Source organism: Prunus dulcis, chromosome 8, assembly GCF_902201215.1.
Source record: "Prunus dulcis chromosome 8, ALMONDv2, whole genome shotgun sequence".
In the NCBI taxonomy this organism is placed as follows: domain Eukaryota; kingdom Viridiplantae; phylum Streptophyta; class Magnoliopsida; order Rosales; family Rosaceae; genus Prunus; species Prunus dulcis.
Genome location: NC_047657.1, coordinates 17,618,450 through 17,631,432, shown reverse-complemented (window position 1 = coordinate 17,631,432; position 12,983 = coordinate 17,618,450). Strand labels below are relative to the sequence as shown.

At 39.1% G+C, this 12,983-nt stretch overlaps 2 protein-coding genes across 2 annotated transcripts; both read right to left on the bottom strand.

Moving 5' to 3' along the window:
* Positions 1–26: 26 nt before the first annotated feature.
* On the bottom strand, positions 27–3,760 carry LOC117638643 (MDIS1-interacting receptor like kinase 2-like). The gene is made up of 3 exons (XM_034373738.1): positions 3,259–3,760; positions 496–2,862; positions 27–400 (listed from the first exon to the last, which is right to left on the bottom strand). The coding sequence occupies exons 1-3, from the start codon at positions 3,758–3,760 to the stop codon at positions 27–29; spliced, it is 3,243 nt and encodes a 1,080-aa protein (XP_034229629.1).
* A 4,996-nt stretch (positions 3,761–8,756) lies between these two features.
* On the bottom strand, positions 8,757–11,336 carry LOC117637886 (MDIS1-interacting receptor like kinase 2-like). Its single transcript, XM_034372935.1, has 2 exons — positions 9,335–11,336; positions 8,757–9,258 (listed from the first exon to the last, which is right to left on the bottom strand). Exons 1-2 carry the CDS (start codon positions 11,331–11,333, stop codon positions 8,951–8,953), a joined length of 2,307 nt encoding a protein of 768 aa, XP_034228826.1. The 5' UTR covers positions 11,334–11,336; the 3' UTR covers positions 8,757–8,950.
* Positions 11,337–12,983: the final 1,647 nt, after the last annotated feature.

Sequence of the window (12,983 nt, the reverse complement as noted above, 5' to 3'; positions counted from 1 at the left end):
TAGTTTATTTTTTATTCCTTCTAGTTTTATATCCCCATCAGCTTGTTGAGGGTTAACATGCCAAATGGTTCAGGAAGGGAAGGCAGACTATGGGCTGATAGTTTTTGTGCTACATAAAGCATTGTAGGTCGAGACCCGGGACGCGTACGTATACAACCCAAGGCTAAACTCATCACAACCACCACTGCCTTTGCCAATTCATTGCTTGGAGCCTCCAGCCTTTGGTCTAACAAATCCTTCAAAAGCAACTCTGCATTGTCCTCCGTCATTGATTTTGATGATTTTGATAGCTGGGATTCTAGCAGATCCCCTGGGTGCCTTCCCATCATAACTTCCAGCGCCACCACCCCAAAGCTATACACATCACACTTATCCGTGACTCGCATTGTCAATGCAAGCTCTGCACATCAAGAAAAACAAACCAAGTTGCCTCAAAACATATCTCTGCCACCAAAACATGATCCAAAAATGCACAACGTTAAATTGGTATGTTACCTGGTGCCATGTAGCCAAATGAGCCAACAATATGGGTCCAGTTGGATGAATTGGCACTAATCAGTCTTGCTGTTCCAAAATCAGAAAGTCGGGCTTCGAAATCTGACTCGAGCAATACATTGTTGACAGTTACATCACGGTGCACAATTGGTGGAGAGCAGTCATGGTGCAAGTAAGAAAGTGCATGAGCTAATCCTTTCACAACTTTGACCCTTGTAGCCCATCCAAGTTCTGTTACCCCTTCAACCCCATACAATGCCTTTCCCAGGCTGCCTCTCTCTAAATATTCATAGAGCAAGAAGATGCATTCCCTCCTTGAACAGAACCCGTATAGCTGAATGATGTTCCTATGTCGGAGATTTGTTAAAGTTCTTATTTCATTCTCGAAACTTTGGAGATTGATTGCTGGAATGTCGTTAGAGTCTGACATGTTAAGCCTCTTAACTGCCACAACTTGACCTGATAGCAACTCTGCCTTGTATACTCTTCCAAATCCTCCTTTTCCAATACAGTACTTCTCATGAAAATCGTCTATGGCCTTTACAACTTCCCCAAACGTAAATTTTACTTCTTCTTGCAATATCATTGACACAAAATTCTCAAAGTTTTGAGCAGTACTATTGATTTTCTTAAGTGCACACTTGGTTTTCTTATGGAACATAAGAATCAGAGCAATTGTAATTGCAACCACTGATATAACACAAACAGGTACAAGGACACCAATTATAACTTTCTTGTTATTTTTTTTGGAATTGCACGCTCTAGATAGGCCCCTAGCATCTCTACACAAGTCAGAGTTTCCAACAAAAGTATTGTATGTGAAATTGTTTTGAGACAAATAAAAATTCCCCAGGAGTGGGAAGGCAATCTCTGTCGGGAATGAGCCATTGAGATTGTTGTTGGAAAGATCTAAGCTCTGAATATGTGCAAGGTTGCTTAGTGTTAGAGGAATTGACCCAGAGAGCTGGTTTCTCGAAAGATCCAAGTAGGTGAGGCTGAAACAAAAACCAAGCTCAGAAGGGATTGAAGAGTTTAAGGAATTCATTTGAAGATAAAGGTTCTGAAGCTCCCTGAGTTGGCCTATAGAGGATGGAATTTTCCCTTCAAGGTGATTGGAAGACAGGTCCAAGTAGGTGAGGTTGGTACAAAAACCAAGCTCAGATGGGATTGAAGAGTCTAAGGAATTCATTTGAAGATCAAGGTGCTGAAGCTCCCTCAGTTGGCCTATAGAGGATGGAATTTTCCCTTCAAGGTGATTGGAAGTCAGGTTCAAGTAGGTGAGGTTGGTACAAAGACCAAGCTCAGAAGGGATTGAAGAGTTTAAGAAATTATTACGAAGATCAAGGTACTGGAGTTCCCTTAGTTGGCCTATAGATGATGGAATTTTCCCTTCAAGGAAATTCCAAGCCAAGTCAATACTTTGAAGACCAGATATCAAACCAATATCTTCAGGAATTGGACCACTGAAGTTGTTCTCTGCTGAATGAAGGTGTTTGAGCTTGGGAAAGTTTGATGGCAATGGTCCTTGGAAGCTGTTACTAGTGAGGTTGAGATATTCAAGCTTGCCCAGATTGGTAAATACCAGTTCTGGTATTTGACCAGTGAAAGCATTTTGAGACAAGTCCAGGAATGTCAAGTTCGAACATTTAGATATGAATTCTGGGAATTCTGAATCAAGACTAGCCCAGGAAAAATCAAGGTATGTCAAAGAAGGCATGCCGGAAAATACAGACCAGTCGGCAGTTTCCAAGTAGTTGCCTCCAAGATGTAAAAATTGTACCTTCTGGAGATTGCTGAGCTGATAGGGAATTGTGCCCCGGAGATAGTTTCCATAGAAACTTAAATACCCAAGCTCTGTTAAGTTGGCTATCTCCGCAGGTATTTCTTCACCAAAATTGTTGTAGCCCAAGTCCAAAGTTGTGAGCTTGGAGAGGTTGCCAATGGCTGATGGTATAGGCCCTCTGAAATAGTTGTTGTATAGGATGAATTGGGTGAGGTTGAGAAATGTAGTGAAGTTGAATTGGATTAGTGTTGCAGTGATGTTGAAGTTGGAGAGGTCAATTTGGGCAACTGTTTTGGTGTTGTGGTCGCAGACAATGCCAGTCCAGTTACAGAGGTTGTCTAGGTTGGTGAGAGACCATGAACTGAGATCACCATGTGGTGGTAAAGATGATGAATTATGAAAGCTGCTTTTCCAGTGTATGAGAGCTTTTGCCTGTGTTCTTGGTGATGAGGTGGCGGCCTTCAACGGAAGTAAGGACAAGAAGAAAATATGAAGGAGAAGAAGAAGAAACGGAGGAGGCTTCTGAACTCGTTTCATGGTGTTGAGTCTGTTTTGACCAGTTGATATGTTTGATCCAATCCAAGCTATACATATATGTAGTTGAGTTGCGTTTCATAATCAAAAGTTGTGTGGTTGGTTTCCTCCACTTGACTGGCCTGGTCTAGTCTTCCCTTCCCTTGGCCCCAGCCTATGTTACGTTTCAAATGTCTTTTTTATTTATTGGCTTGGATTTGAAGGTTTTTGGAGCAAGTCGTTGCAAAGACCAAGAAAAATTTGGCAATTAATCCGTTCTTGAAATTCCATTCTCTTATATTTCATTTCTTTTAATATAAAAAATAAAAATATTTAATTAAAAAAAAAAAGGATTGCTAGTAAATGAGTCACACATATAATAAAAAAAACATTAGATATGAGTAATTAGGATGGTGAAGATTTTTATTTTTTTAGAATGGATGGTGCAGATGTTAATGTTAACATACATGGTATAAGAATTTTATCGAAACTCAGATACTTGAGCTCTGTTAACTTGCCTATCTCCACAGGTATTTTATCGAAAGAGTAGTTGTCGCCCAAGTCCAAAGTTGTGAGCTTGGAGAGGTTGCCAATGGCAGATGGCACAGGCCCTGTGAAATTGTTGCCATAGAGGTTGAATTGGGTGAGATTGAGAAATGGGGTGAAGTTGAAATGGGTTAGTGTTGCAGAGATGTTGAAGTTGGAGAGGTCAATTTGGGAAACTTGTTTGGTGCTGTGGTCACAAACAATGGCAGTCCAGTTGCAAAGATTGTTGAGGTTAGTGAGGGACCATGAAGTGAGAGAAGGTGGTGCAGAAGCAAAGGTGTTCTTCCAAGTTAGCAAAGCTTCTGCCCGTGTTTTTGGTGATGAAATGGCCTTGAATGGAAGCAAAGCAAGCAGGAAAATATGAAGGAGAAGAAGAAGATAAGTAGGCTTCTGACCCTGAGCAGAGAAAACTCCTCCTTCCATGGTGGTTTGAGGAGTTAATGTTATGAAGTCTAGCCCCTATGTCAAGTTAGAAATTTCATTTAACAAAAAGCTGAAAACCAAAAAAACAGAAAAATATGAAGTCTAGCCCCTATGTTAAGAAAAAAAGAGAGAGTTCTATAATCATTCTTGCAATATCTTTGAATAAAATATCTATTATGAATGAGTTGAGGAAGTAAAATATTCACAATTAACGGAGTTACAAATTGAGATATTAATGCAATTATAACTCAACCCAAAAGTGCAAGGTTAATTACTGAGATTTCACAAGTTAACAACTTGGCCATATGAAGTTCATCATCTAGAAGAGACATTGTGAGATGAGATTGCGGCTACGTATCAAGTTATCAACTAGACTTGTGCCCTGCAAATTCTCTCCATTTTCGGGGCATCACACTCAGCTTCCAATCCTTGAATTTATTTTTGAATTGGTCAAATTTTTCCTTCTTCCATTCCACATAGTTCATTCTTGTCCTTGTCAGTCGAAGAAAAAGCAGGACACTCAACGGAATTAATGTATATAGACATAATATAAAGTCTATCCCAGCCATTATTTTATTCCAAACTGAAGAAAAGTCTAGCCCGTATGTGAAGACTAAGAAAAATATTCACAATTGTTCTCAAGCAGTCGACTTCAAATCTACAAATGAAGGGAAATTGCCTTGGTCATTTCTCATCACCATAGTCAACGTCAGCAAATCTTGGCAAATATTGTTCCCACATATGCCAATATCTTCTACTTATGAATTCAAGCACCCATCATATATGTAACAATTATTAGATAGTAAATTACAACATTTCCAAGGTGCCTAAGTAACCAAATAAGTAGCAAATCACAAACAAAAGGAGTCAGGAATAAATCATATGCATATAACTAACTCAACTGAAACTTACAAAAACCTTACTTTTCTGGTAGCATCTCGAAGCGCCCAGCATATGCCTTTTTATGGGTCGACTCGATAAAGCTTTTGGTGCCGGCTCATTAGATTGGACAAAGACAGGCAGTTCCCCCATTGAGTTCATAGCAGTAGTTTGATTGTTTTATTTATGTTGTTTTAGTTTCTTACATATTAATAACTGGCCTAGGTTAATTATGTTATAAATATTGTTCCGAAAAGCTCACAACTGTGGTAATTGCTGAATGGTACAAAAGGTTCACAACCTAAATTTGATTTCTTTTCTTTACAACATTATCACAAAAACTCAATGTTGTTTAGTTACTGCTAAAATTTCGATCTAATTTTCTTTTAAATTGTTCAGTCTTACAGTATACAATACATATAAATATAAGCAACCTTTGATGATATATAACCAACAAAATTAAGAGCTTTCAAGCAGAGATAGGCGTGGATGAAACGTTGAAATTTGCAAACAAATTATTGCCCTCACAACTTAAACACAAGTTTTTGAATTTTCCTACTAGTTTCACATTTTTCTTCTATTTTAGTACGTAGCCCCCATTAGCCTGTTAATGGATCAGGAAGGCGAGGTAGGGAATGAGCTGATAGTTTTTGTGCCACATAAACCATCGTAGGTCGAGAATGGGATGCGTACGTATACAAAGCAAAGCTAAACTCATCACAAGCACCACAGCCTTTGCCAATTCATTGGTTGGAGCCTCCAGCCTTTGGTCCAATACATCTTTCAAAAGCAATTCTGCGTTGTCCTTCATTGGCTTTGATGATTCTGTTAGCTTGGATTCTAACATATCCCCTGGCTGCCTTCCCATCATAATTTCCAGTGCCACCACTCCAAAGCTATACACATCACACTTATCTGTTACCCTCATAGTTAATGCAAGCTCTGCACATCAAGAAACATAAAAATCAGCCACCTCAAAACATATCCCGGTCACCAAAAACATGAAGAAAAAAAATGCACAAATTGAATTGTGTTACATTACCTGGTGCCATGTAGCCAAATGAGCCAGCAATATGTGTCCAGTCAGATGAATTGGTACTCAAGAGTCTTGCTGTTCCGAAATCTGAAAGCCAATGCTCGAAATCTGACTCGAGCAATACATTGTTGACAGTTACATCAGGGTGCACAATTGGTGGAGAGCAGTCATTGTGCAAGTAAGAAAGTGAATGAGCTAGTCCTTTCACAACTTTGAGCCTTGTAGCCCAACCAAGTTCAGTTACCCCTTCAACTCCATACAATGCTTTTCCCAGGCTGCCTCTCTCCAATCCAAATACTCATAGAGCAAGAAGATGCGGCACCACCTTGAACAGAATCCATGTAGCCTTATGATGTTCTGATGCCGGATATTTGTCAATGTTCGTATTTCATTTTTAAAACTTTGGGGATTGATTGCCGGAATGTCATTAGAGCCGGACATGTTAAGCCTTTTAACTGCAATAACTTGGCCTGATTGTAACTCGGCCTTGTATACTCTTCCAAATCCTCCTTTTCCAATGCAGTACTTCTCATGAAAATCCTCTATGGCTTTTACAACTTCCCCAAACGTAAATTTTACTTCTTCTTGCAAAATCATTGACTCCAACTTCTCAAAGTTCTGAGAAATTTTGAGTTCGTCAGGTTTTTTGGATTTCTTACGAAACATAAGACTCAGAACAATTGAATTCGCAACCACTAGGAAACCAAAGAAAGATAAAAGAACAGTAGTTAGAATATTGTAATTGTCTTTACTTGTTTTGGAATTTCTAACGGAGGGATTGCATTCAGTAACTCCTTGCAGATCTCGAATCATGTTAGCATATGCAAAACATTATTGTGGGAGCAAATTTCCCCATTAGAATATTCGCCCAATATTCCTTCGTCTTCTCCGCCTCTCTTTCTCCCTGCAAAACAGATCGGAGTAAAAGGACCACACCCGGGGGGTGTTGGCCAAAGGCCCTCCGATGCCTAAGTTAGGTAGAGTAATTCAAGGAAAACCGGGTGGCCGGAGCCGTGTGTGGTGGCCGGAGCCTTGTGTGAGAGAGAGAAAGAGAGGGGGTGGCTAGGGTTTTTGAGAAATAACTTATGTAGAGTTTTAGTAGGAATTTAGGCGTACCTCATCCTTGTGCGTAACCAGGTATTTATAGTGGCCTTGGAGAGGTTGGTGGGGTTGGTGTAGTTGGTGAGGTTGGTGTGGTTGGTGTAGTTGGTGAGGTTGGTGTGGTTGGTGGGGTTGGTGCATTTAGGGATTATGGATTTAACCAAATCCCTAATTAAATTGGGGATCAAGTAACCTCCAATTTGATTAGGTAATTCCCAATTAGGTTAGGTAACTCCTAATTAGGTCAAATAATTCCCAAATTGATTGGTCTAATTAATTGACCTAGGGTTTTGATTTAATTAGGTTCCCACAATTATCATGCATAACGATTCAATCAAAGCATGTAATAAATCTCTATGAAAATGCAGAGAGCATTTGAGTAAGGAGAGGTCAAATTTCTGTGTATGAAAGAGAGAGAGCTTAGAGAAGAATGCTAGCTGTGAATCAGCTCAGCACCAAAACATGCATATATTCTCTTACTGACAAAACCGTTAGGGAGGAGAAATATTCCCTATTACAACACAAAATCTAGCCATTCAATCATAACCCTATAAGATAATGACAAGTGGCAAATGCTATTACATTCTCTGCTGTACACTTGGACTATGATCCAAGGCAGCCTTCCTAACTAGAATAGAACCTTCCTATTCTAATTCCATCACAGCAGCTACACCTATACACCAACAAATCATGCCAGAGTTTCCAATAAAGGCATTTGGCGGTGCCTTTTGGAAAATACCACAAGTTGGGATTGGCCCTGTTAAGTTGTTGTAAGAAAAGTCATAGCTATTTAGACTAAGCATGTTGAGATCTAAGTGCCAAGCTTGAAGGTATTGCTCCTGAGAGTGAATTGCTGCTGAGATCTAAGTGGTAACAAAAATCTAAGGCCTCAGGTGGTATTACCAAGGCATGCCTGAAAATTTAGACCAGTCAGTAGTTCCTAAGGCGTTTTCTCCAAGAAGCAAATACTGTACCTTTCGGAGATTGCTCAGCTGATGGGGAATTGTACCATGGAAACTGTTGTACAGACTTAGATACTCAAGCTCCGTTAACTCGCTTATCTCCGCGGGTATTTCTTGGGTGAAAAAGTTGTTGCCCAAGTCCAATATTGTGAGCCTGGAGGTTGCCAATGGCAGACGGTATAGACCCTTTAAAAGAGTTGCCATTGAGGTTGAAGTGGGTGAGATTGAGAAATTGGGTGAACTTGAACTGGGTTAGAGTTGCACTAACTCCCAAGTTGGAGAGGTCTATTTCGACAACTGCTTTGGTGTTGTGGTCACAGACAATGACAGTCCAGTTGCAGAGGTTGTTAAGGTTGTTGATGGACCATGAAATGAAATAAGTGGATGAAAAAGCAAAGTTGTTCTTCCAACTCAAAATATTGGGTGAATAACATGATATATCATGTGTAAAAATGAACCCAACATAAATATAAGCAACCTTTGATAATAAACCGAGGGATTTACCTCAGTGGTAAAGTACATTCCCCTGTCACCAGTTCGAATTCCAAGAAAAGTGCTCCCCCTCCCCAATTGCTGTAAATAAATAAAAAAAATTAAAAAATTTAATCTCGTTCGATAACGTTTTAAGGGGTTGTTTTCATTTTCAGAGAATAAAAATGAGGCAAAAACACGTTCGATAGCCCAAAAACAGAAAACACTGAGAATGTTTTCATAAAATAAAAACAAGTTCATGTGTACTTATAGAAAACAGAAGAAAAAAAAAATTGTTTTCATTCTCATGGGAAACGTTTTCATAAAAATAACTCATATATTATTATTTCAAATTGTACTACCAGACACATTTTTATTGTTTTTGTTTTCTGAATATGTTTTCTAATTAATTTACCAGACGCATTTTTATTTCCTGAGAATGCAAAATCGTTTTCTTGTTTTCATTCTCTGAAAATATTCCAAAAAAAACATTCTCCGAAAACGTTACCGAACGGGTTAATCTCTCAATCTAAAAAAAACGTTGAAATTTGCAAACAATTTTTAATTTATTGCCCACTCCGTGTCAATCTCAAAAATGAAACACAAATTTTTGAAGTCCCACCTTAAAAATCATAGAAAAACTCCTACTAGTTTCACACTTCTCTTCTATTTTTGTTTTGTAGGCCCCATTAGCCTGTTGATGGTCAACATACCAAATGGTTCGGGAAGGCAAGGCATGGTCTAAGCTGATAGCTTTTGTGCCACATAAAGCATTGTAGGTCGAGACCCCGGACACGTACGTATACAAGCCAAGGCTAAACTCATCACAAGCACCACTGTCTTTGCCAATTCATCGCTTGGAGGCTCCAGCCTTTGGTCCAACAAATTTTTCAAAAGAAATTCTGCATTGTCCTTCCTTGATTTTGATGATTCTGATAGCTGGGATTCTAGCATATCCCCTGGGTGCCTCCCCATCATAACTTCCAGTGCCACCACTCCAAAGCTATATACATCACACTTATCGGTTACCCTCATAGTGAATGCAAGCTCTGCACGTCAAGAAAAACAAACCAAGTTGCCTCAAAAGTTTATCAAATAATGCACAACATTAAATTGGTAAGTTACCAGGTGCCATGTAGCCAAATGAGCCAACAATATGGGTCCAGTTGGATGAATTGACACTAATCAGTCTTGCTGTTCCGAAATCTGAAAGTCGGGGTTCGAAATCTGAATCGAGCAAGACATTGTTGACAGTTACATCTCGGTGCACTATTGGTGGAGAGCAGTCATGGTGCAAGTAAGAGAGTGCATAAGCTAGTCCTTGCACAATTTTGAGCCTTGTAGCCCAACCAAGTTCAGTTACCCCTTCAATTCCATACAATGCTTTTCCCAGGCTGCCTCTCTCTAAATATTCATAGAGCAAGAAGACGCAGCCCTTCCTTGAACAGAACCCATATAGCCTTATGATGTTCCGGTGCCGGAGATTTGTCAACGTTCGGATTTCATTCTCGAAACTTTGGAGATTGATTGCTGGAATGTCATTAGAGTCCAACATGTTAAGCCTTTTAACTGCAACAACTTGGCTTGATGGTAACTCAGCCTTGTATACCTTTCCAAATCCTCCTTTTCCGATGCAATACTTGTCATGAAAATCCTCTATAGCCTTCACAACTTCTCCAAACGTAAATTTTACTTTTTCTTGCAGTATCATTGACTCAAAAGTCTCAAAGTTATGAGAAATTTTGATTTCCTCTATGAAGAGCTTGGGATTCTTACGCAACATAAGAATCATAGCAATTGTAATTGCAACAAATGATAAACCACAAACAGGTAAAAGTACACCAATTAGAAATTTTTTCTTTTTGGAAAGTCTGCTAGAGGGATTGCATTCAGTTGGTCCATGCAGATTTCCAAATATACCAGAGTTTCCAGCGAAGGCATTAGCTGGTGCATTTTCGAAATGGCACAAAATTGGGATTGGCACTGTCAAGTTGTTGTAAGAAAAGTCATAGCTATCTAGACTAAGAATTTTGAAAAATGCTGATGGAATATCCCCTGATAAATGGTTGTGTGAGACATTGAAAACCTTTAAGCTTGTGAGCTTTCCCAAGCTTGAAGGTATTGCGCCCGAGAGTGAATTGCTGCTGAGATCCAAGTGGTAAAAATTAGCTATGCCTGTTAATTTGTCAAATGTTCCAAGCTCAGGTGGTATTTCTCCAGTCAAATTGTTATTTGACAAATCAAGAACCTCAAGCCGAGTCAATTTGCCAATATCTTCAGGAATAGCACCACCGAAGTTGTTTTGTGCTAAATGAAGGTGTTTAAGCTCGGGAAGGTTTGATGGCAGTGGTCCTGGGAATTGGTTGTTGGTGAGATTGAGATATTCAAGCTTGCCTAAATTGGTAAATACCTGAGCTGCTATTTGCCCGGTAAAAAAATTTGTAGAAAAGTCGAGGAATGTCAAGTTCCGGCATTCATATATAAATTTTGGAAATTCTGAAGAGAAATGGTTTCTAGAAAGATCAAGGTAAGTCAACGAAGGCATGCCTGAAAATTCAGACCAGTCAGGAGTTTCTAAGTAGTTTGCTCCAAGAATAAAAAACTGTACCTTTTGGAGATTGCTCAGCTGAGAAGGAATTACACCAGTGAGATTGTTGTTGAAGAAACTCAAATACTGAAGCTCAGTCAACATGCCTATCTGCGCAGGTATTTCTTGATTGAATAAGTTGTTGCCCAAGTCCAAAGTTGTGAGCTTGGAGAGGTTGCCAACGGCGGATGGTATGGGACCTGTGAAATTGTTGCCATTGAGGTTGAATTGGGTGAGATTGAGAAATGGGGTGAAGTGGAAATGTGTTAGTGTTGCAGTGATGTTGAAGTTGGAGAGGTCAACTTGGGCAATTGCTTTGGTGTTGTGGTCACAGACAATGGCTGTCCAATTGCAAAGGTTGTTGATGTTTGTGAGGGACCAGAAATTGAGAGGAGGCGGTGAAGAAGCAAAGTCGTTCTTCCAGCTTATGAGAGCTTCTGCCTGTGTTCTTGGTGATGAGGCGGCGTTCAATGGAAGCAAGAAAAGCAAGGACATATGGAGGAGAAGAAAAAGAGGAGGCTTCTGAACTCCTTTCATGGTGCTCTCAATCGACTGTGTTTGATATTTGAGTTGCATTTCTTGTTTCATAATTGAGATATTATTATGACAATGAAAAGTTGTGTGGTTACAAATGTTTCCTCAACTTGACTGGCATGGTCTTAGTCCTCCCTTGGCCCCTATTTTCCGTTTGAAATGTCTGTTTGCATTTATTTCACACAAAAAATAAAAAAGGAAAATAGATGGTTCTATAGGCATGCTGTTAAAATTTTAGAAGGACGGACCCTTGGCCTACCACTAGCAATATCGATATTGTCCCCAACTTAATCACATGTTTAGTAGGTGTGGGATTTTATACAAAATGTCTCGATATTATTAGGAGTGGAACAATTTATTATATGAGACTTTTTATTTTGTTAAGTTTCCGATGTGGGACTCATGTATTCTTCAACGCATGTTTCTTGACAAAAGTGCATCACAGATGATTAGGCCTCCCAGATGTTTCGTTTACATGAACAATTAATTAATCAACTAGTTAATCAAATCTCCACAAAACTCATGGAAAGAAGAGAGGTAGCAAAGGGCATTACCTATAAAAACATTAGGGGTTTTTATTTTTATTTTTATTTTTATTTTTAAATTTCTCGGCTTCTGGGTGCCTAGGATTTGACGGTTTTTGGAGGAAGTCGTTGTAGAGACCCAAACAAATTTGGCGATTTGGAATCCATCCAAAGGTGAGATTTTGAGGATGACAGTTTTCCAAAGAAAGACTTCCCGCCAAATAGATCCGCTGGCTCCTGCATTTTTCTTATGATGTTGGGCTAGAGTGGGCTAGTTCAACACTCGTTATCTGGGCCTTCTGTAAGCCCAACCCAAATGTAAGCAAAAAAATCGTAGCTAGTGAGAACTTTTTTTTAATTTTGAATTCAAGCAATAGTCTAAACTATAAACCACAAATAGATGGAGTTTGCTCTCGCATAATATCAAAGTGTTACGAATTTCGAACTTGAAACCATTGAATTGCAAGTCAAAACCCTTTTTTCATGACTCGATGGTTGGCTAGCTAGTAGGAACTTAAAAAGTGCAGGGTTTGCAGGCTTTCCAACACTAATAACAACCCATCTTTTGTTTTGTTTTGGTTTTTTCGTTTCCCTCCTTACGGTCTTCATAATAAGTACTTGTTGTACCACCAGGAAACTTCGAATTGCTGCTGAAGCCATGTAAATTGAGAGTTTACTGTATTGAACTAACTTTTGACAACTTTTGAGTTGTTCTTGATTTGGAAAAGCGGCACAGCTACACAGCTTACTTTCATATCTTGATTTGAACCCACAGCTTTTGAGGTGAAACACTCATTGTTCGTTGGGACTCAAGTTCAAAGAACTTTGGGCACTTGGAAATGGTTTTAATGCAATGTGTTTTATTAAATTTGTAAGATCATATAGTATTTTATCTACCGACCATAACATCTTCTACTTATGAATTCAATTCAGGCACTAATTGGTGATATTGGGATTTTGATTAGGAATTTGTGTGTGTGTGTGTGTTTACAGTCATATAGTAATAGTTATATGGTGGTTAGGGGTGGAGCCACAGCAAGGCCTATGCCGTGGCCTGGCCCCCATTTAATTTTCAATCTCTTGTAATATATTATAAATTATATGATATAGCAATATAATTACTGCAATT